Source organism: Schistocerca piceifrons, chromosome 10 (assembly GCF_021461385.2).
Source record: "Schistocerca piceifrons isolate TAMUIC-IGC-003096 chromosome 10, iqSchPice1.1, whole genome shotgun sequence".
NCBI lineage: Eukaryota > Metazoa > Arthropoda > Insecta > Orthoptera > Acrididae > Schistocerca > Schistocerca piceifrons.
Window position 1 is genome coordinate 49,560,821 of NC_060147.1, and position 25,097 is coordinate 49,585,917.

At 42.5% G+C, this 25,097-nt stretch overlaps 1 protein-coding gene across 4 annotated transcripts in view; it reads left to right on the forward strand.

The window, feature by feature from the left end:
- The window catches only part of LOC124719021, a 104,133-nt gene that overhangs the window by 56,913 nt on the left and 22,123 nt on the right, over positions 1-25,097 (forward strand). For all 4 annotated transcript variants that reach the window (XR_007005971.1, XM_047244691.1, XM_047244690.1 and 1 more), the window contains 2 exons: positions 14,505-14,730; positions 23,335-23,687. Coding sequence is in view for 3 of the 4 variants with exons in the window: in XM_047244691.1 (XP_047100647.1) it covers positions 14,505-14,730; positions 23,335-23,687 (579 nt within the window). In the remaining variant the exon portion in view is untranslated. The remainder of the gene's footprint in view (positions 1-14,504; positions 14,731-23,334; positions 23,688-25,097) is intronic.

The window sequence follows — 25,097 nt, forward strand, 5'->3', positions numbered from 1 at the left end:
CATGTTGGGTATGCCTTCACGTCCTTTGTTGGAATGGAAAATCATCTACTGCCACCCTCATGTGGGGTGTTTACTGCGGAATTGATGGCAATTTCCCGGGCCCTTACCTTTATTAAACAATCCCAACACAACCGCGTTTTGTTATGTACGGACTCGATGAGTGGCCTTCTTGCTATTGACCGGTGTTTTTCGCGCCATCCCTTGGTCTCTGCCATCCATGACCATCTCGCTGATCTTCACCGTGCTGCTTGTTCCATTGACTTCCTATGGGTCCCGGGCCATGTGGGTATCCTGGGTAATGAGCTCGCTGATCGTTTGGCTGGGGGAGCAGTTACTTACCCCCCGTTTTCTGTAACCCCTCCTGCAGCGGATTTACGGCTTCACATCAAATCCCACTTTGCACAGTCATGGGCCAATTCTTGGGAGGCTACTCCACTGTCTAATAAACTTCGTGCCATTAAGGTGAATCCAGGCCCATGGCGTTCTTCCTTTCGCCTCTCCCGCAAGGACTCGACCACACTGTGTCGTCTCCGCATTGGCCATACCAGGCTGACCCATGGTTTCCTTTTGCGTGATGAGCCACCCCCGCTATGTGGTTGTGGAGCCTTCCAGTCAGTGGCCCACATTTTGGTTGAATGCCTCCTTCTTTTGGCTCTGCGTGCTAAGTACAGACTCCCCCACACTTTACCTTTGATGTTGGCTGACGATTCCCGGATGGTCTCTCTGGTTCTAGGTTTCCTCCGGGAGAGTGGTTTTTATTCTCAGTTTTAAAGTTTTTAATCTCCCTCTGGTGTTGGGGCAGGGCGGTGAGTGTTTGGGTGTCTCCCACTGTAGGCAGTGTTCAGAGATTCCCGATTCACCTCCCTGACCGGAATCCTCTTTTCTTTCCCTTTTACTCTGTTTTTACCCCTTCTTTTTAAGGCTTGGTTAGTTTTTCTATTCCCATACGTACTTTCTGCATTATAGCAGTTGTACCTTTTAAGTCACAGGTGGTCTTGCCTATGCTGCTTCAGCATAGTGTTGGGTTCGTTCTCTTGCCAACTTCCCTCATTTGTTTTTACTAATGACAACGTGACTGCCCTTTTACGTTTCCCCTTTTTCCGTTTTATTGTTCTGACTTTTCTGAGATGTCCCGTTAGCAGAATGGAGTCTATTTGAAACAAGGGACTGATGACCTTGCTGTTTGGTCCCTTTAACCTCAAACAACCAACCAACCAACTTAATCAGTAGATGACCTATCAAGCCATAAAATACGAGAGGTTAACGCTTACGTAGAATCTAACTTTAACACGCAATATAATAATCAAAACATTAAAATAATGGAAATAAAGTAAATGAATTACAAGACTCAGTGCCAGTAGAGGTACAACAAGTAGCTAAACAAATGTTAGCAGATGATTTACAAGAAAGTGCACATGGAATAACAGTCTGACAGTGGACAGGCTATGTAGCTAATGTGAATTCCTGATTCCAAGCAGTACGAGCTAGTATTTCATATGCAAATAAGTGTATCAGGTCCATACAGAAAAATGCTGTAATAAGGACACCTGATGCTACAAAACATTTGGAAAAACGTTTACAATTACTCGTAGAACTAGAAGTAAAAGACAGAACAGAAACACATAATGACAAAATCACTTCTGGGGAAGGTGCAATTAGCAGTAAACAAGAACTTTATAGAATATGGGAAGCAATAGACAATAAAAAAAGAAATTAGAAAACAGTAAACCCGAAACTATGACAGGAGTTGTTAAAGATGTAATAGAGGATTTATATATGGGAAATGGGTTTAATTTAGCAAAGCAATTTCCAGAGTATAAACCAGATGGTGATGTACACCCAATTTATTTTTTAAGAGTGTTTGCTAGATCTTTACCTAAAAAGTGGGATGACTTAAAGAAAATCTATTTCACATTAGGATATTTAATGGGAGATGCTGTGGAATGAGGAAATGATCGTGCAGAAGAATTTGTGTCTTGGAAAGATTCCGAGGAAAGCTTTAAGAGGAAGTACTGGTCATAAAGTACTCAGGACAAATTAATCTTAAAGTTATTAGACCCTACTCCACACTATAATACATGGGGCACATATAAAAAGTACATGGAATGGCAATTGACAAAATTGACGTACTTAGATGATCCAATAGATGAAATGAACTTAGACTTTTACCATACCACACTCGACAAGGGATATTGTATAGAGGGTGGAAAACTGAACGAGTTATTAATATTTCTTGAAGGTTTAGACAGTCTGAATATTGAAAGAAATGAAAATTATTCAGTGTGTGACCAAAATACGGGGAATAGGAATAACAAATCCTTTCCTAATTTCTTACAACCGATGAAGGAATCCAATTATTGTAGAGTAAGCAGTAATGAAACTGTTCACAGGACGGATAACAGACTAAATCACAATAACCCTAGAGGGGGAAGAAATCAGACTGATAACATAAACTCGTAGATGTTCACACCTCACATTTGACAAATATGCAATGAAATAATGACCCATAAGCAATTCAGCATATTATTGAAGTAAGTTCCAACCAGTATCGAGTCATAGTGACAGATAACGAGAACAATCCTGGGTCAAGGGGCAAACTCCAGGATGACGCAGAACAGTACTCGGCTCATATATAAGTAAAATGATCGCTTATAGTAAAATGTCACCTATTAACAATTGGTTATTAGCAGAAGAGGAAAATTTAAAAAGGTGCAATACAAACCAATTGAAATCAGAAGAATAGAAAATAGAGGAGTAAAAATTTACATTGATTCAGGAAGTGAAGTATCAATAATTACAAAGGGATTGCTGTTAAGTGGAAGAATAAAGGAATTTCCTAAGTTACCTGTTATGGGAGTACATATTGTAGGTATTACAGGTACTAAGAGCAATGTACCGAAATGGGAAACGGGGATTGCCTTCGGAATACATCAGTTGGAGTTTGAACAAACCATGTTAATAGTCCCTAAAATAAATATGCAAGTATTACTAGGAGTAGACAGGTTAATGAAATATGCAGTGGTAATTGACTTAGAGTGATTCTTTTAAGTGCAATCTTGATAACTATAATAAAAGAGATCTTAGTTAAGACAGATCACAGTCAAGTACTAATTGGGAGTAATTTATGGTTAATAACGAATACAAGTTCAATGGAGAAGGTTGTAAGGAATCTACAACTAACTGCAAATGAAGCTGATTTGCATGCAAAGGCTTATGAAGCAGAACTGTTAACACTTACTCAAAAGGAGGAGCTATTTCGAATATTGTTCAGATATTCGGATGAATTTTCAGACAATATAGGAGATTGTTGTGTAGTTTTAAGATTAAAAACAAAGGTATCTTTTTTTTCCTGAAGACCCTACCCTGTACCTATCAATATAAAACAGGACTTGCAGGAAGTTTTTTCCAAAATATGCAGGCCCATTTAAGATCATGGATAGTCCACACCCGAAAGCATACTATTTAATTGAACCACACACTGGTCAGGCGAAAGGTTTATGTAGTGCCGACAAACTAAAGAAATATAATCAAACTTTGCTAATAATACTTGGACATGTAGTGTCGTCAATAAATGAATTAAGATATGGAGAAGGTAGTAAGCAAAAGACTTAACACCTGAAATAGAGTACAGACATGGAAGTCAAAAAGGAACCTCAAAGTAATATGGTAGAAAGTAGAAGGAAAAGTAATGGAAGATATAAATGTATATGAAATGTGGAGTGTACTCTCTAATTAGGAATGATGAAAAAAAGGCAGATAGGTGGACCCAAGAGAGGCTGACCTATACTTTGCTAGAAAGGGCACCAAGAAAGGGATTGACTGTACCTCAGCAGAATAGGAATTAATATGGGGCACTACTAAACTGAAGGAAATAGAAACATTTTACAGTACTAAGATGCAGAAGTGGTCTTTGGTGGAAGTGAGGATAAGTTTTGTTAAAAGCATAATCCATAGATTATTCTTAAAATTGGTTATAAATAACAAGAGGTTTTTCCCAATGGTTTACAGTAAAGAGGTGAAATGATTTGAGTGCAGTGGTGGAGACAATTTACACCTCAACGTAACTGCGCGCAAAAGCTTTGGAATAAAAGTCCGAAATCTTGGAAGGTGGGATATTAAGGAAGTTAAGTTATCTAAAAAGAGAAGACTTAGATGTCAATATAATGGAAAATCGTAAAGTTTATAATCAGTATAATAATGAAAGGTGAGTTAGTTATGTAAAGAAGGTTAATATTGCGGTACCATATTTAAAGAGGAATAATATTATGATATCTAAGTATATCAGAATAAATGTCTCACAATTATCCAGTATATAGATAGTAAAATTCTCTAAAATAGAAAATGAAAATGGTTAACCAATTATGAGGTCAAGAGGATCACAAATAAAAGGAACTTAAGAACAACATTAATGACAAGTAATATGTTTGTATTACTATGTACATTCCTCAGATACTTCAGGTGATCTAGAAAAAGACAGCCATAGTATTAAAGAAAGTAAGAAGGTATGAGAAATAATATGACAAGTATGAAGAAAATGAATGAATCCTGCCAAACAGGAACAAAGTAGTTAAGTAATTAACTGAACATAGTCACGAGTGATGATTAACGATTATAGAAAGTTATATTGGAGAGATTATGTAAAGTCAGATGTAAGAGTAGGATAATAATAATAATAATAATAATAATAATAATAATAATAATAGAATTGTTAGTAAACATGTGTATGTAACTAGAGACTTAAGCACAAGATCTCTTGTGTGAGTGGTGCTATATGTAGTGTTTCAGGATAGTTGTAAACATCCCAACATACCATTGGAAAGCAGTCCACAAGAGATGCTCGTGGGTAAATTGAATAAGGATAAATGTAGTGGGAAAGGGAAACTTCCTTTCTTGTATGCAGCGAATGTGGAGCAGTGGTAGAGCTGGCAAGAAGGGGACCAGTAAAAATGGTATCACAACCACTTGTCATTCGGGAGTCATTTGTGCCAGAGTGCAGCAAGTGCCTGAATCTGAGAGCCACGGAGTAAATGACACACCCTCAAGGCCATAATGAACAATTGAAGAGTGTGAGTTGATTTTTCTGGTTTTTATCTCAGATGCTACAGTATATGTGTACAGACGTTTGAATGTACTCGAGAGAGTAGTATTACCGTAACAATTTTTAGTTGTGTTGTTAAAAGTAATAGTGAAAATGCTGGACAAAATATACCCCTGTTTGTGAGAAATGTGGCTATTAATTGTAGAGAGAAATTACAGAATCATTCCAGGAATCTTCGCTGCAGCTGAACCGACAGGGAGGTGGCTTCACGGAAGGATCTGGACCATCAAAAAAATTACTCTGAGAAGAGTGGATAAAAGTAATACTACCTTCATCTGGTGGCGAATTGGGGTCGGCAAAACATTGCCCTGTCATATTGGCTACGCAAGTGCTGGTATAAGACGCACCACAAATCTTACAAAATAAACAACAGCAGGAAAAAAAAGGAAAAATGCACCCCAAGCTGCTGTCCAAATTACCAGCAATGTGAACCAGATGCGCTCGTGTTGTGCACCCAGTGGCACACTGCAGCATCACTGCAGGTGCCAGAACCCTGTGACAATGACAAAAGGAATCTGGCAATATTTGTTTGCTTCAGAGCTCCCATATGCAGACAGATACTCCGTGGTGCTGTACAGAGAATCAGGACCTGGCTGGAAAGGTGACGTGGTGCAAGTCATATGTTCGTTGTTATTGGGTACACCTCTCTCTCTCTCTCTCTCTCTCTCTCTCTCTCTCTCTCTCTCTCTCTCTCTCTCTCTCTCTCTCTCTCTCTCTCTGTGTGTGTGTGTGTGTGTGTGTGTGTGTGTGTGTGTGTGTGTGTGTGTGTGTGTGTGTGTGTGTGTGTGTGGAGTAGGGAAGGCGTACATTCTGAGTTTGAGCATGGGCAGATTCTCATTTCGGAAACTGCACTACTTGTTGAGTGTTGGAGGAGTGCTATGGTGAGTGATTTCAATACATGGCGAAAATGAGGCAAAACCACATCCATACATTGTGGGGTTGCAGATGTCAGAGATCATAGGCTGGGCAGAGTACAAGGTGGTGAACTGTGGTGGTACTAACATCAGATTTTAAAGCTGGATGTAGTACAAGTGTGGGTGAACGCACATTGCATTGAACATTCCGAAAGACGGGCCTCCGCAGCCGACGACCTGAGCTTGTGCCATTTGGCAACTATGACTAAATGGGTTCATGACCATTAGCACTGGACACCGGTACAGTGGCAGAGCATTGCACGGTCTGGTGAATCCCAATACCTTCTTCATCGTGCAGCTGGGAGGGCGCTAATCCACCATCTATCAGGGTGACAGCTCCTTCGTACCTGTACTGTGGGATGGAGACGAGCTGGTGGTGACTCCATTAAGGCACATCTACACTGTGTGCGCAGCACAACGTCGTCCGCAGCACAACGTTGTTCAGGAGTAGTAATGGACTACCGATGTTCGCAACACAAAATCAGTGTTCCACGGCTGTGTCGGTAGAGATCAAAGAAACATTGTTCGTGGCCTGCTACCTTAAATTGCTGTACGCAGCGCTAGTGTTTGTTTGCTCTGAGTGAGTGCTTTGCTGTTTGTTTTGCTGGAGTATAGTGGTGCGTTTATTTTATGTCCCTTCATTTTTATTTGAAATGGAGTGATCACAAGACAAAATTTTCCAGCTGATGTCGCTCTGAGGCAGAGGAGTACCCGTGGAATGTACGTTGTGCAGGTTACAAAAATACTAAAATCAAACATGATTCATTACAAAAAGTTGCTGTGGCGCTAGGCACCAGCAGCAGTGATGTGGACAAAAAAATTAAATCTCACTTGTCTCAGTACCGATGAGAGAAAAGAAAAATGGAGGAAAGTAAAAAATCTGGATGTGGTACTAACACTTTACGAAATGAAGTGGTTTGGATTTAAATATCTACGTTTCCTGGATGATATGGAACAATTTGGAACATGGCTGGCTTTGATAAGAGTATCCTGATGACAGAAAACGAAGAGTAACAGCAAGTATTTGGTTCACAGGGATTTCTTTTCTGAAATTTGTGACTTTCTTTGAAACAATTGGTCCTATAATATTCAACTACATTTCAAAATCTGACAGCGACATCCTACTGAAGTTGTGAAAGCCAGAACCGTCTTCCAAATTCAGTTCACAAAGCATGTCATTCCTGGCACATCTTGTATAGTATGTTTTGGTCCAACGACGATGACTAAGTCGTTTTCTTCATCTGTTTATTTCGTTAAGTATTATTAATGCAGCACCAAATGTCATTAATTCTTCCTCTTCACTTGACATAGCGTATCTCTTGATGTGAATACACAAAGTAACCTATCAGTTCACCACAGCAGACTATGCGAATACGTAGAAATGTTGGTCGCTAGTATGAACGGGAATGCGAACAACAAACAATGTTGCCAACATGTTGAGGGAACAAGTTGCACACAATGTTCCGAACAAAAACATGTTCTGAGTTCAATGTAAATGTGCCTTTATGCTCTGGGGAATGTTTGCATGAGTAACTGTGTGTTTAGTGGGGCTAATGCAAGGCACTGTGATGCCCACGGAGTATCATAGACTGGTTGCAGACCATGTACACCCCTTCTTGATGATCACCTTTCTCTAAGGCAGTGTCATTTTTCAGCAAGATAACGCACCATGTCACAAGGCCAGAAGCGTGATGGAGTGGTTCGAGGAACACAGTGCTGAGTTCCAATTGATGTACAGGCCCCCCAACTCGACAGATCTGAACTCGATCGAACACATTTGGGACGTGATTGAATGTGATGTCAGAGCTCGTCGCCCCCCTTTCCCGGAGTTTACGGGAATTAGGTGATTGATGTGGTGCCAACTCCCTCCAATGACCTACCGAGGCCTCATTGCTTCCACGCTGCGATGCGTCGCTGTTGTTATTGGTGCCAAAGGTGGACATACTAGCTATTAGCTAACTGGACATAATTTTCTGACTGACCTGTGTGTGTATCTAAGGATGTAGAATGCATCTTGCCAGTTTGACACCTGTTGCCCACACTGTCCATGTAGTTGCAATTTTACTGGTCAGCAGTGTGGTTTAGGTACTTGAAAATTACTACGTAGCCGAAACTACGCCAGTGAAAAAGGAAAATAAAATGGTATATTAATCGAAGTTGTGACATCCACTGCCGCAATCACTGTCATTGAAGAAAAATTTTGAGCAGGTCTGACTACAGCATACTTCATTCTCTGCGGAATCACTCTTTGGTTAGGGTGGCAATTTTTCCAGAAAACCATGGAATTACATTTTACCTGGATACCTCAGGGAATTTCATAAAATTGCAGGTAATTTTGTGCTTTTAACCTATCGTTGTAACCTAATTTTATCGGGCTTTATACACTACTGCCCATTAAAATTGCTGCACCACGAAGATGACGTGCTACAGACATGAAATTTGATCGACAGGAAGAAGATGCTGTGATATGCAAATGATTACCATTTCAGAGCATTCACATAGGGTTGGCACCAGTGGTGACACCTACAACGTGCTGACGTGAGGAAAGTTTCTGACCGATTTCTCATACACAACAGCAGTTGACCGGTGTTGCCTGGTGAAACGTTGTTGTGATGCCTCGTGTAAGGAGGAGAAATGCGTACAATCACGTTTCCGACTTTGATAAAGGTCGGATTGTAGCCTATCGGGATTGCGGTTTATCGTATCACAACATTGCTGCTCGCGTTGGTCGAGATTCAATGACTATTAGTAGAATATGGAATCGGTGGGTTCAGGAGGGTAAAACAGAACACACGTGCTAGATCCCAATGGCCTCATACCACTAGCTGTCGAGATGACAGGCATCTTATCCGCATGGCTGTAATGGATCGTGCAGCCACGTCTCGATCCCTGAGTCAACAGATGGGGACATTTGCAGGACAACAACCATCTGCACATACAGTTAGACGATGTTCGCAGCAGTACGGACTATCAGCTCGGAGACCATGACTGCGGTTACCCTTGACGCTGCATCACAGACAGAGCGCCTGCGATGGTGTACTCAACGACGAACCTTGGTGCAGGAATGGCAAAACGTCATTTTTTCCGATGAATCCAGGTTCTGTTTACGGCATCATGGTGGTCACATCCGTGTTTGGCGACATCGCGATGAACGCACATTGTAAGCATGTATTCATCATTACGATACTGGCGTATCACCCGTCATGATGGTATGAGGTGCATTGATGGTACTTTGAACAGTGGACGTTACATTTCAGATGTATTATGACCCGTGGCTCTACCCTTCATTCGATCCCTGCGAAACCCTACATTTCAGCAGGATAATGCACAACCGCATGTTGCAGGTCCTGTATGGGCCTTTCTGGATACAGAAAATGTTTGACTGCTGCACTGGCCAGCACATTCTCCAGATCTCTCACCAATTGAAAACGTCTGGTCAATGGTGGCCGAGCAACTGGCACGTCACAATACGCCAGTCACTACTCTTGATGAACTCTGGTATCGTGTTGAAGTTGCATGGGCAGCTGTACCTGTACACGCCATCTAAGCTCTGTTTAACTCAATGCCCATGCATATCAAAGCCGTTATTACGGCTGGAGGTGGTTGTTCTGGGTACTGATTTCTCAGGGTCTATGCACCCAAATTGCGTGAAAATGTAATCACATGTGAGTTTGGTATGATATATTTGTCCAATAAATATCCATTTATCATCTGCATTTCTTCTTGGTGTAACAATTCTAATGGCCAGTAGTGTTAATCACGTATTTGTAAATACTTATATTTCTAACTGTGTTAAGTGTACAAAATTATTCAATATAAATTAGGTAAGTTTAAGAACCACAATTGAACTGTTGCTTATTGGCTAGTATGTCTCAGTAGCGAGGAAAAAGTTGTTATTGTGGTACCCCCAACCTGTAGGGAGCATCTTAAGACATGTTCCCCCCCTTACCTTGAATTTTTTTTTTTTTTTCTACTCATAACCAAGTTTGAGTAGCCACCCTATTGGTGCTGCGATGTGTTGTGTGTGAGAGCTAGGACACTGCTAATTTCATTACAGCATGCCTTAAATAGCTTTCTGGAAATACTGTCAATACCTGAAAAATTGTTATTATTCAAAAGTATAAATGACATTTTCTTATTTCTCTAAGGATTATTGAGGAACTCCTGTCTAATGAAAAGGTACAGATGAGCTGTTTGTTAGGTTAAATTAGATTACATTCAGTTTTCATTCCATGGACCCAAAATTAGATTATTCTCATGGGTGTGGAACAATTTAGAAAGTAGAACATAAAAAACATAGTACATTTGAATATAGTACTCACTGCCCTGACAAGTGTCAAGAGATAGTCAAAATAGGTGAATGCATTACATAAACTGGAACTGCTAACTTTTACAGAATTAATCCACTGTCACAATGAAACACAGTTATGCAATTTTAATAAATTCATCATACACACAATACCTAATCTTGACTATTGTGACCAAGTGCTGTCAAAACTGAAATATAAGTCATTTTTATTTAAGCTGGTCTAAAATTCCCTGCTAAGATATTCATCTGTAGAATAGGAGAACTTGCCTATCAGAAACACTCTCAAACAGTGTAAACTGTGCTTTATCAGAAATAAAGTTTTAATGGTCACTGGCAATTTATTGGAAATGTGTGTTCTTGAATACTGAATCACTTTTAGGACCAAGGTGACTGATTATAGGTCTTTATGTAGGTTGTTTTATTCCTAGTATTGATACTTTATGTTGAGCTATTGGTTGGAAATAGAGATAAGCTATATTACTTGCAACATATATACCGAGAAGCAGTGGTTAAAATTCCAAGTTCCTTGAACAGGTTTCTTCATGATGATATTGAATTGACACCAAAAATGGAGTTGTATTACATGCTTTGGAATGCTAAAAACTTTTGCTCGGTTTGATGGGTTATCCCAGAATATGATCCTATATGACATAATAGAATGAAAGTAAGCAAAGTGTGCAAGGTTTTTATATTTATATCTCCTACATCTGACATCATTCCTCACTGCAAATACAGACTTGTTTAGGTGTTTCAGCAATTCTGTGGCATGTCCTGCCCAGCAGAATTTGTTATTGAGTTGTAATCCCAGTAATTTAACTCTATCAACCTCTTCGATCTGCGCGTCTTCATATGGTATACACATGCTGGAAGGAAATCTCTTACGGGTTCTGAACTGCATATAGTGAATCTTTTCAAAGTTTAATGACACTGAATTAGCTTCAAACTATTTATTGATGTCAGTGAAAATTTGATTAGTAGCCATTTCTAAATCGTACTATACTTTCTACTTACTGCAATGTTTGTATTATCAGCAAACAAAACAAACTTAGCATCTGCAATGTAATAGACAAGAGGTCATTAATGTACACAAGAAAAAGCAATGGACTCAAGATGGAACCTTGAGGAACACCGCATGTAATTAATTCCCACTCAGATGAAGACTGACTGCCTACTGCACAGATATTTCGCAATGACGCCCTTTGTTTTCTGTTAGATAAGACTCGAACCATTTCACAGCACTGCCAGTGACACCATAATATTCTAATTTATTGTGTTTTAATATACTTATTACACCATCTAACAAAGCACTGCAACCTGTTTGAGAAGTGACAGTCGAAAAAGATTGCTAAAAGTTCCAGCTTTTCTTGAATTACCATTGTTCAGAACATTCCTTTTGATATTGCTGCTGTGTACCTTTTTGACATTCCAGATTGATTTTGTTGTTGGAGCTGTTAATTTCAGACATTATCCACAAACTTTTTGATTTCTTGTTTAACACTCCTCGTTTCAAAGTTTAAGATTGACACAGAATTTAGCTATAATTACAGCTTACTCAAATGGATTGAGTTTATTGTCATGTATTCAGAGTTATTCAAGAGCCAGGAATGAAACATATTTAGTACTGAATTTCAAGAATTGATGGTCCATTTATTGCAGCTGTTCCATATTTTGCAGAAATCTTTGGATTTCTATTTTTTTGCATACTACATGTGGAATATATGTTGATAGCCAAATTCAGTAATTCTTCCCTTTTTTACAACTGTTTGCACTGCATCATGATCCTGACAATCAGTTACCTCAATGACTACTAATTCTTACAACCTCCATATTAATAACTCCCTCCTCAGCACTAAGCTATCTCACACGGAGTAAGAATCGCTGTAAGCTCACTCGATGTCCCACGTGACAGCTGCTAGCCAGCTACCTTTTCCTTCATAGAACCACCGCTGTTTTGCTTGTAATATTCTTCGAATGCTGCCCGCGAGCCTCTCGTAAGACTTTTCCACCTCTGACATCGTGCCCCAGAAGCACAGCCAGCGCCCTTTTGTCGCTACTCGCTTTTGTCCTTTCAGCTGCTGTCGTATATGGCACTGCTGTGAACTGAGGAAGCAGTCGATGCTTTGATATGTGCATATAGGAAGGAACCGTGTCTATATATAGAAAAAAGCATGAACCATTATTTTAAATATTTTTGCGGAGAAGCTTTCACAAGTTTTGCAAAGCAAGCAAGGACTGTCGTACAAAAATGCACAGTTTGCAGAATCAGTTCAGTGTCGATCTCAGGAAAGTGAAATCTTCAAAGGACATCCAGCTTGTACAGTTTCCACATCCTTTCCTTTCGTTACCACTCTGACAGTCATCATCGTGCCACTTACTGCCTTGACCTCCTTTTCAACCTTCCTCTCAGAACTACTGCCACTCCTTGTCTTCCATCTGCCTTATTCCCATTCCAGTACAACTTGTATGCAGTCTTAAGTTCTCTGCCTCCTTTACCCTTCCACCTTGTTTCTGGCAGTCCTAGAATATCTAGTCCCCTCCCATTCATCAAATCCACCACTTTCTCCATCTTCCCCGGCAGTGAGTATGTTCTGTGTACCAAATCTTAATGATTGGGAATAGCTGGTTTGTTTTCCATTCTTTCTGAGGCATATTTGAAAGCACATATTTTATTCACTACTGGCTTGCAGGGACTGTTGTAACTGGATACGTTGACAGTTTTTCTCCCTGGCTTTCTGGTCCATGGGAGATACTTTATTTCCCTCCTGCCCTTCTACGGGCAGGAGTTGCTGACGAGCATTCCCAGATCTGCACCTAGTCGTGTGCTCTCTAGGGTTAATATACCCCTGAGAGTGAAAAATTTGAGCATCGATTTCGAAGTAATATTAAAATCCCTGTGCCACAGGAACGAAAACCGAGTGAGGTGGACCATCAATAAGTTGAGATGGTTTGCAACATTGTGTTACAACTAACAGGTTATGACTATCCTTTGTGTGTGTCGTGTGACTTATTCTGTATGTGGGATAAAACTGACTGACAACTTCTAACAATACCACCACTTGCAAAGTAGGTTAGAAATCAGATTAATAATTTTGCTCACGCAGCATATGTTCGCTTTATCGCGCAACAACAAAGTTATTGACTGTGGATGGTATCGTCAGAATGGAAATAATGAAGTCACTGTAAAAAAGTCATTAATTTTGCACTTATCTCGAATGGATTCCCACGTAGATTTCGTCGAAGTTGTTATGGCTCATCTTGTTGATTCTAGGATGATTCCACTTTGACTGCTAGAAGGTCCAGATCTGTATTTTAGCAATATTTGAAGACCTAACAGATGAGTGTTTCAGGAAATTCTTAATGATCAAACAGTCCCACATCAGAACAATGGTATGGTAGTAATAATTTTTGACTTGGTGTTCACGATCCACATTTTTATTAAACTTCTTATAAATTCACATATACTTCTTAATTGTCACATCATCAAGAAAACAGTTTTGTATCAATCTTCATATATTTAATTTCCACTTTAACCAAACACAAGACTCGACTGTTTTTTTACAAAGCGAAAAGACTTAATTTCTGCAAAGTGAAAAAGACTACTCTCCGTGTGCATTTGCGCCAAAACGGTTACAAGTAAGTCAAAGGTTATTACAGTCTCACAGAAATGAATACACACGAGAACCATATCACTGTAATATATCAATACATCGGAGTACCTATACATTAATAAAACCAAATGTGAATATTGTCACAAAAATATGTCTGTTACTTCACAGAAAAGTAGTACGATATTACTGGTATCGAGAACTGGGGTTGGAGTGTCGTAATGGTCACTTAAATAAAGTACCATTATAAGCAGGTGTTAGAATGTAAGATGGTGGTGGTTAGTGTTTAACGTCCCGTCGACAACGAGGTCATTAGAGACGGAGCGCAAGCTCGGGTTAGGGAAGGACTGGGAAGGAAATCGGCCGTGCCCTTTCAAAGGAACCATCTCGGTATTCGCCTGAAACGATTTAGGGAAATCACGGAAAACCTAAATCAGGATGGCCGGAGACGGGATTGAACCGTCGTCCTCCCGAATGTGAGTCCAGTGTGCTAACCACTGCGCCACCTCGCTCGGTAGAATGTAAGAGTCTGAATTGTTACCGGTATTACAAAATGTGTGTCTCTGTCACATTTGCAGCCCAGTGAAAGAGTGGAGCTGCTCTGGAGTCGTCTGCACAGAGTGCGTCAACTGCAAATTTGAAGGGAAGGATGAAGAGATTCTGCGGGCAGCGCCAACCATGCCGCAGCTGCGAACATTGACACTGATGCGCGGCGTTAAACCCTATATCCTGCAAAAGGTTTGCGCAAGTTGTCCTAACCTCACGAGCCTACAGATTGATAGCCGACAGGAGATGACTTACTCAGTAAGTTTGACGTTTCTTTCAAGTTTGATTATAATTGTTTCACTGTAAATTTTGTGTATTTAATAATTTTATAGAATTGAAATCTTCAGCCTGTATAAATCTGACAGTTTTTCCTTTCTTATGCTGTAATTGTTAGACAAAAGTGTATATTCTAACAGAGCCAGCTAGTTTTGGCCCGTATGCCCATTTTTTCAGTGATCAGCTAATGCATCCATGAACAGCAGATAAATACACTCCTGGAAATGGAAAAAAGAACACATTGACACCGGTGTGTCAGACCCACCATACTTGCTCCGGACACTGCGAGAGGGCTGTACAAGCAATGATCACACGCACGGCACAGCGGACACACCAGGAACCGCGGTGTTGGCCGTCGAATGGCGCTAGCTGCGCAGCATTTGTGCACCGCCGCCGTCAGTTTCAGCCAGTTTGCCGTGGCATACGGAGCTCCATCGCAGTCTTTAACACTGGTAGCATGCCGCGACAGCGTGGACGTGAACCGTATGTGCAGTTGACGGACTTTGAGCGAGGGCGTATAGTGGGCATGCGGGAGGCCGGGTGGACGTACCACCGAATTGCTCAACACGTGGGGCGTGAGGTCTCCACAGTACATCGATGTTGTCGCCAGTGGTTGGCGGAAGGTGCACATGCCCGTCGACCTGGAACCGGACCGCAGCGACACACGGATGCACGCCAAGACCATAGGATCCTACGCAGTGCCGTAGGGGACCGCACCGCCACTTCCCAGCAAATTAGGGACACTGTTGCTCCTGGAGTATCGGCGAGGACCATTCACAACCGTCTCCATGAAGCTGGGCTACGGTCCCGCACACCGTTAGGCCGTCTTCCGCTCACGCCCCAAGATCGTGCAGCCCGCCTCCAGTGGTGTCGCGACAGGCGTGAATGGAGGGACGAATGGAGACGTGTCGTCTTCAGCGATGAAAGTCGCTTCTGCCTTGGTGCCAATGATGGTCGTATGCGTGTTTGGCGTCGTGCAGGTGAGCGCCACAATCAGGACTGCATACGACCGAGGCACACAGGGCCAACACCCGGCATCATGGTGTGGGGAGCGATCTCCTACACTGGCCGTACACCACTGGTGATCGTCGAGGGGACACTGAATAGTGCACGGTACATCCAAACCATCATCGAACCCATCGTTCTACCATTCCTAGACCGGCAAGGGAACTTGCTGTTCCAACAGGACAATGCACGTCCGCATGTATCCCATGCCACCCAACGTGCTCTAGAAGGTGTAAGTCAACTAACCTGGCCAGCAAGATCTCCGGATCTGTCCCCCATTGAGCATGTTTGGGACTGGATGAAGCGTCGTCTTACGCGGTCTGCACGTCCAGCACGAACGCTGGTCCAACTGAGGCGCCAGGTGGAAATGGCATGGCAAGCCGTTCCACAGGACTACATCCAGCATCTCTACGATCGTCTCCATGGGAGAATAGCAGCCTGCATTGCTGCGAAAGGTGGATATACACTGTACTAGTGCCGACATTGTGCATGCTCTGTTGCCTGTGTCTATGTGCCTGTGGTTCTGTCAGTGTGATCATGTGATGTATCTGACCCCAGGAATGTGTCAATAAAGTTTCCCCTTCCTGGGACAATGAATTCACGGTGTTCTTATTTCAATTTCCAGGAGTGTAGTTCTTTTATGAAGTTGTTGTCCTTCTGCCATTGTTCAAATCGGCACATTTGTCTATTGGTAGATTATTTCCAAGCCATTGTTGTTTGCCCCCATGCAATCTGTTAATGTGCAGCAGAGACGTAGGCAGTGCTAAAAACACACACACACACACACACACACACACACACACACACACACACACACACACACACACACACATATATATACACATATATATTTACTAGTGCTTACTAGCACTAGTAAATATATATATACAGGGTGTTACAAAAAGGTACGGCCAAACTTTCAGGAAACAAATAAAGAAAAGATGTTATGTGGACATGTGTCCGGAAACAATTTCCATGTTAGAGATCATTTTAGTTTTGTCAGTATGTACTGTACTTCCTCGATTCACCGCCAGTTGGCCCAATTGAAGGAAGGTAATGTTGACTTCGGTTCTTGTGTTGACATGCGACTCATTGCTCTCCAGTACTAGCATCAAGCACATCAGTACGTAGCATCAACAGGTTAGTGTCTTGATTGGGCCCCATGTTCTTCCACCTACACTCAATGGAGCACGTTATCATGATTTCATACGGGATATTCTACCTGTGCTGCTAGAACATGTGCCTTTACAAGTACGACACAACATGTGGTTCATGCACGATAGAGCTCCTGCACATTTCAGTCGAAGTGTTTGTACGCTTCTCAACAACAGATTCGGTGACCGATGGATTGGTAGAGGCGGACCAATTCCACGGCCTCCACGCTCTCCTGACCTCAACCCTCTTCACTTTCATTCGTGGGGCATTTGAAAGCTCTTGTCTACGCAACCCCGGTACCAAATGTAGAGACTCTTCGTGCCCTTATTGTGGACGGCTGTGATACAATACGCCATTCTCCAGGGCTGCATCAGCGCATCAGGGATTCCATGGGACGGAGGGTGGATGCAGGTATCCACGCTAACGGAGGACATGTTGAACATTTCCTGTAACAAAGTGTTTGAAGTCACGCTGGTACGATCTGTTGCTGTGTGTTTCCATCCCATGATTAATGTGATTTGAAGAGAAGTAATAAAATGAGCTCTAACGTGAAAAGTAAGCGTATCTGGACACATGTCCACATAACATATTTTCTTTCTTTGTGAGGAATGTTTCCTGAAAGTTTGGCCGTACCTTTTTGTAACACCATATTTGTTTTTAGCACTCATCCAGTCCTGAAAATGCTTCTCGCTCAAGGTAGTCATCGCCCGACACGAACAACACAAATGGTTCCGACACGAACTTCAGTTCACTATAACTGGTATAATGGGGCTCTCACTGCCTTATGTCTTCTACTGGAGAGCTCTGACATCTACCAGCAGGCAATACAACTACTAGGAAATGTATTTGCTGAATGCACCTCACTATTAAGTTGTTATGTTTCTGGTACATTCCGGAGGTAGTGTTCAGAATCGTAGCAACAAATATGGCTAATTTACTTCACAATCCTGAAACAGTATTGGAGATATGGGACAAAAGTGTGATTGATAAAAGTGATTTTAGAAATGACAGCAGTAACAAAACTGACAGTAGTCAACTGCTTCATTCTGTACAATTTGGATGTTACTTCTAACTACCAAATCAGTTGAGCCGCAGGAGATATAGGAGTGGCATTTCTGAAAGTTCTAGACATCCATGTAAGCACACGGGCCATGAATTAACGAGCCGAGTGTCAGCGGAAATATAAAGGGAAGAAATTAGGAAATTTGTGGTAAGTCGTACAGGACCAAACTGCTGAGGTCATCGGTCCCTAGATTTACACACTACTTAAGCTAACTTCCGCTAAGGACAACACACACACACACACACACACACAGATGCCCGAGGGAGGACTCGAGCCTCCGAGGGGAGGCAGGGGGGGGGGGGGGGGGGGGACGTGCAGACTGTGACGAGACGCCTCAGACTGCGCGGCTACCCCGCATGGCAAATATAAAGAAATGCAGCCTGAGCAGAGTATGAGGTGACCCCCTTCCTCTCAGTCCAACATATTTTTTCCATGTGCAGGATGGATCCAACTGATGGGCCACCAGTTTGCTGACTCGTGTTGTAGAGCACATTGGTGTTGTATTTTGGAGCTTGTGTTAACTTGATGTGACTATCAGACAAGATTAATAATATATGGGTGTGGTGTGCATACTGTAAGACCTTTGGTACACACACCATCAGATTATTTGACTTGTCGCTCTAACGAAGTAGGCAAGTGTCAGCAATATGTCTCGTGGTCTTGTCGTGGCGTGTTTATCTTCTGCCGTTAAGTCAGACGATAGAAATGCCACTTGCACGCTTAGAATAGCAGATTGACGGTGACCAACTTTAAACAGAACTTGATTAATTTTCACAAACATTTATTAAAATAATAAAAATCATAGACATTACATAACTTGATTGTGGATGCTGTTTACAATTGACAATCTGAAGTTCCTTTGGTCTTGGTACTTTAATCTTATTCTCACATATCTCTGATACTTGACAAAGTGTCTAGTCATTTATCTTCGTGGCTATGTACAGGAATATGGTAATCTTATTAGGTGCAGACTGAAACTTGACTATAGACTGGTACAGACAAATGCAGACCAATGCAGACTGACTAATCGGAGGTCTGTACACTCGTTATAATACCTCGAGCATTCAGGTATCACTGCGCGAGTGTGATCCACGAGGAGAAAAGGTTCTACGTTAGCAGCAATCTCATTGGCTGCATTACATATTAATACGCGGATCGGCGGAAGCAGAATTTGGTCCGTCTCTATGACAGCGCCATCTCGTAGTGCGGAGACAGATGAGCGCTGCGCATGCACTGTTGTGCTTAGCGGGGCGCGCTCTAGTGGGAAAGTTGTGTACGCGCTGACTGCGCGGAACTATGTACACAACAATGGGAAAAAGTTGAAAAACTACCAGTAACATTTCACGTAACAAACTACATACATTGAAAAACTGAAACCCTGAAGTGTACGAGGGGCAGTTGATAAGTGATGCAAAATGTGGAATTTGCTGTGGGACGTCGTGGAATATTTCCGCTTCAGCCCCTGTAGTTTTGTGATGTTCTGATAGGTGAGAGCACTATACGTAGCCTGTAAAATGGCACCTGTAATAGAGGTGCAGTCAGAGTAGAGAGCTGTCATAGAGTTCCTTTTGGCAGAAAACTAGAGCATTGCAGATATTCGTAGGTGCTTGCAGAATGTCTGCAGGGACTCGACGGTGAGTTGCTGCGAGAGGCATCTATCCTCATCGCAGCCAGGTCACAAAACCCTGTCTGATCTCCGGCACGCTGGCCGGCCACACGCACCCCGATTCCTGCGGTGTCGGAGTGTGCAGACACTGTCATTCGAGGTGATTGATGGATCACAACTAAACACCTCCCTGCACAACTGCACATCGCTGTGTCCAGTGCCGACACGGTTGTCCACCAGTCGCAGTATTTGAAGGTGCGTGGCCGCTGGATTCCTTAGCCACCTTACAGCTCAGATCTCGTGTCTTCAGACTTCCACCTGTTTGGCTCGACGAAGGACGCTTTCTGTGGGAAGCAATACTCGGACGAGGGGAGCTTATCGATGCGGCGAGACATCGGCTCTCACATCGAGCGATAGAGTGGCCCGGCCAGTAAGGTGGCATAAGGCTGTCCATTGAACAGAGATTGTGTCAAAAAATAAGATTCTGTAGCGAAAACAGTGGGGAATAATATGGTGTATTGGAATCTTGAATAAAATCAACCTACTTTAAGAAACAAAAATTGTTGAACTAATTATTATTGAATGCCCCTCATGCATTGGAAAACAAACCCTGAAATGTATTTTGAAAGCAGGGCTGTACCATAGAATTAACTGTGCCAAGAGTTAAAATGAATAATAGCTGAACAACAAACAGAAGAAATTATAAGAATTCTAATCTCTCTATGTTATTTGTTCTCCAAGTGCGGAGAAATATTCTTGCATACCAAATTGGTTTAGTACTAACTAGAGAAGTTGGAATGCATTAACAGATAATGATACCTCACTCACCTCAGTCTTTAAAAGATGACTGCAGCAACCCTTCCTTCTCAATTTTTTTTTTTTTCACCCCATACTGTCACTGTATTTGTAATATTTGCATTGAATAATCTCTCTTACTCAGTATGAAATTATGCCAAGGCTAACCATAAACTAAACAACAAAACAAATTACACATACATTGTAACACTAAACATGTCACATTTTGTCTTTCATTTCACGTATTTCGTCATTTATGCCCAACTCTGCAGCTCGTGGTCCAGTTGCTAGCGTTGCTGCCTGTGGATCACAGGTTCCCGGGTTCGATTCCCGGCCGGGTCGGGGGATTTTCTCTGCCTGGGGACTGGGTATTCGTGTTGTCCTCATCATTTCATCCTCCCCTTCATCATCTTTCGTGACAGTGGCTCAATTGTACTGTGTATAAAACTTGGACTGTGCAAAAATTGGGACTTTGTATGGGTGCTGATGATCACACAGTTGAGCGCCCCACAAACCAATCATCATCATTATTTATGCCCTATATTTCTTGAGTGGGCAGTACTTTTCGAAGTATTCATCCAGATGGATTTCTGGTTTTCTGGAACACGTGTTGCAGTAATGGACAGTTTCTCTTGTACAATATTTTACCTTCCTGTTATTGCAAACAGCACATCCCTTACTTATAAAATATTCTCGGTATTCTTGCCGCATCAGTTCTAGATAAAATCTCTAGCTTTCGACGATTACCTCCATCGTCATCGTCAGGAGCTGACTGTCTCTACTGCTGCTATGGTAGCCTCTATATAGCCCGAAGACGGCTTCTGATTGGTCGGCTTATGATTGGTCAGCGATTACGTGCTGCTGTCTCAGAGGGTGTCCCTGTGTGCGCCGGTGGCGCCACCGCTTCCGTTTGAACGTAAACCTTGGAAGGAACGTCTCTGCTGCTTCTCTGCATCAAGCGCCCGTTTCCACGCACAGCTCAAATGGTATCCGCTATCGCAGTTAAAGTTCTTTTGGCTCATTCTTATTTCAACAGCCTCCTTAATAACAGAATCCCAGTACATGGAGGCATGGGACAGAATTTTAGTTTCATCGAACAATATTTTGTGTTTGTTCGTGAGGCTGTGCTCCGCAATTGCCGATTTCTCCAGCTCTCTATTTTTAATATGGCGTTGGTGTTCTGCACAGCGGTCGGAAACGGTACGAATAGTCTGATCTATATAATTGCTTCCACACTCACAGGGTATATTATAAACTCCAGGGACCCTGAGGCCGAGATTGTCCTTAACAGGGCGCATCATCTCCTTAATTTTCTTAGGAGGACGAAAAATCGGTCTTATACCACGTCTACGCAGGACTCTTCCTATTTTGCTGGAAATTTCGCCACAAAAAGGAAGAACCGCAATCGGTGTTTCCCATCTTTTGGAGAACGCTGCCTTTATATCGCGTGCACCATAGCCGTTCTTTCAGAACACGTTCTTCAGGTGATTAATCTCGGACCTTAAGTGGTCCTCGTCAGAAACAGTTTTGGCTCTATATACCAACGTGTTCAAAATGGCTCTCTTCTGAGCGGGATGATGGAAACTCTGTGCGTTCAGGTATAAATCAGTATGCATCGGCTTACGGTATACAGAGTGGCCAAGACGCCCGTCCGTCTGTCGTTGTACTAAACCGTCTAAGAAAGGCAGTCTCCCTTCCTTCCTCCATCTCGACAGTGAACTGGATGTTTGAATGGATGCTGTTCATGTGTTCCATGAATTCTTTGAGAGCTTCTTCGCCGTGTGGCCAGATCATAAATGTATCGTCAACGTAACGATAAAATAAGGATGGATGGAGGGGATCCGAATTTAGTGCACGTTCTTCAAAATTCTCCATAAAAAAGTTAGCCAGTGATGGAGACAACGGAGAGCCCATTGCCATACCGTCTGTCATTTCATAAAATTTATTACCATACAAGAAGTAGGTGGTCGTCATCACGTGCCGGAACAACTTTATAGTTTCAGGAGGAAAAAGATCCGCCAGCATTTGCAAAGAGTCCTCCACAGGAACTTTTGTGAACAGCGACACCACATCCAGGCTGACTAAAATGTCATTTGGACCAACTCTAATATACCGAGAATATTTTATACATAAGTGCCACCGTGAAAAACTTCGTTCCCACATCCCTTACTGTCGATCTTTTCGTTCGGGCAAATGAAGTGTGGCTGCTTCGACCGTCTCTCCTCGCCATCGAAAGTGAATTGCCTTTCCCTCTTCCATTTTTGTTCTGTACATTTCCAACCAGAGCTTTCAGAAATGCCACTCTTATATGTCTAGCGGCTCAGTTGGGTTGGTGGTTGGAAGTAACATCCACATTGTACAGAATGAAGCAGTTGACAACTGTCACTGTTTTGTTACTGCTGTCATTGCTAAAATCACTCGTATCATTCACACTTTTGTCTAGTATCTCCACTATTGCTTTAGGATTGTGAAGTAAACTAGCCATTCTCGTTGCTACGATTCTGAACACTCGGAACGAATCGGGAACGTGACAGCAACTTAATAGTGGTGTGCATTCGCTAGATGCATTTCCTTGTAGTTACATCGCTTGCCGGTAGATGTCAGAACTCTTCAGTACAAGACGTAAGGCAGCGAAAGCCCCAGTATACCAGTTACAGTGAACTGGAGTTCACGTCGGGCGACGGCCGGCGTGCGAGTCTGATTGTTTACGTTGTCGGGGCTGCCCCCTGGTTGAGTGCTGAGGGTTAACAATTACATTAAGTAAACTCCACTATTGCTTTAGGATTATGAAGAAAATTCGCCATTTGCATTGCTACGATTCTGAACACTGCCCCTGGAACGAACTAGAAACGGGAGAACAAATTAATTGTGGTATGCATTAGTAAATGTTTCCTTGTAGTTTTTGCTGTGGAAAGTTGAACTGGCTTCCCAACAGATGTGCTGCAATTTTTTCTTCCCGCAGCTTATGAAGTACGTATTCGAGAAGTGTCCGAAGATACAGAAGCTGACACTGGGGAGCAGCCTCCTGTCGGATGGACAGTACGTGCAACTGCTGTCCAACCTGCACCACCTGAGCAGCGTGACCAGCCTGGGGCTGCGCCCTGACCTCCACAGCCTGGGAATGCGCACGACCTTCAGCCCTACGGGATTCGTAAAGCTGCGCGTCCTGGCCAATTCCTGTCCCCAGCTGCAGGAGATACACATCGACTCGAGCTGTTACACTGTGTTCGACTTGGAATACTTCCTGAAGGTGAAGAGGCACATCCTCACTTCTGCCACACTGCCCTGGATGATGGAGGAAGTTCAGGAAACGAGGTGAGCACGTGGAGGGGCGCATAATTTTGTAGCATATTTAGTTCACTTAACTCTTCTAATACCTGAAATACTGAAGCAAGTATGTCTTTTAAACCCTTTCACTGCTGCGGGAACGTATATGCATCGTGCTGAGCCGTTCCCCCGAGTGTTGCACACACGTACGTGCTCTGTGCTGGAGTTTTCCTACAGTGTCACAGACATCTGTACGCGTCCCGAGGTGCCGACCTCTCACTGCTGTGGGAGAGTTACTTCTGTATCTCGCCAAATAAGAGTTTCGAGTATTAAACCCACGACCTATGTGCCTTGTTGTGTGCTATTGCTTGCAAAAATCTCATTTTGATACCTCAAATCTCGTACAAGCATTAGATGAGTATGTGCCGAGCAAGATCGTAAGAGATGGAAAAGAGCCATCGTGGTACAACAATCGAGCTAGAAAACTGCTGCGGAAGCAAAGGGAACTTCAAAGCAAACACAAACATAGCCAAGGCCCTGCAGACAAACAAAAATTACGTGAAGTGAAATGTAGTGTGAGGAGGGCTATGCGAGAGTCGTTCATTGAATTCGAAAGTAAAGTTCTATGTACTGACTTGGCAGAAAATCCTAAGAAATTCTGGTCTTATGTCAAAGCAGTAGGTGGAACAAAACAAAATTTCCAGACACTCTGTGACCAAAATGGTACTGAAACAGAGGATGACAGACTAAAGGCCGAAATACTAAATGTCTTTTTCCAAAGCTGTTTCACAGAGGAAGACCGCACTGTAATTCCTTATCTAGATTGTCGCACAGATGACAGAATGGTAGATATCGAAATAGACGACAGAGGGATGGAGAAACATGATGTTAAAATCGCTCAAAAGAGGAAAGGCCGCTGGACCTGATGGGATACCAGTTCGATTTTACACAGAGTACGCGAAGGAACTTGCCCCCCTTCTTACGCGAAGGAACTTGCCCCCCTTCTTGCAGCGGTGTACCGTAGGTCTCTAGAAGAGCGTAGCGTTCCAAAGGATTGGAAAAGGGCACAGGTCATCCCCGTTTTCAAGAAGGGACGTCAAACAGATGTGCAGAACTATAGACCTATAACTCTAATGTCGATCAGTTGTAGAATTTTGGAACACATATTATGTTAGAGTATAATGACTTTTCTGGAGACTAGAAATTTATTTTGTAGGAATCAGCATGGGTTTCGAAAAAGACGATCGTGTGAAACCCAGCTCGCGCTATTCGTCCACGAGACTCGGAGGGCCATAGACACGGTTTCCCAGGTTGATGCTGTGTTTATTGACTTCTGCAAGGCGTTCGATACAGTTCCCCACAGTTGTTTAATAAACAAAGTAAGAGCATAAGGACTATCAGACCGATTGTGAGATTGGATTGAAGAGTTCCTAGATGGCAGAACACAGCATGTCATTC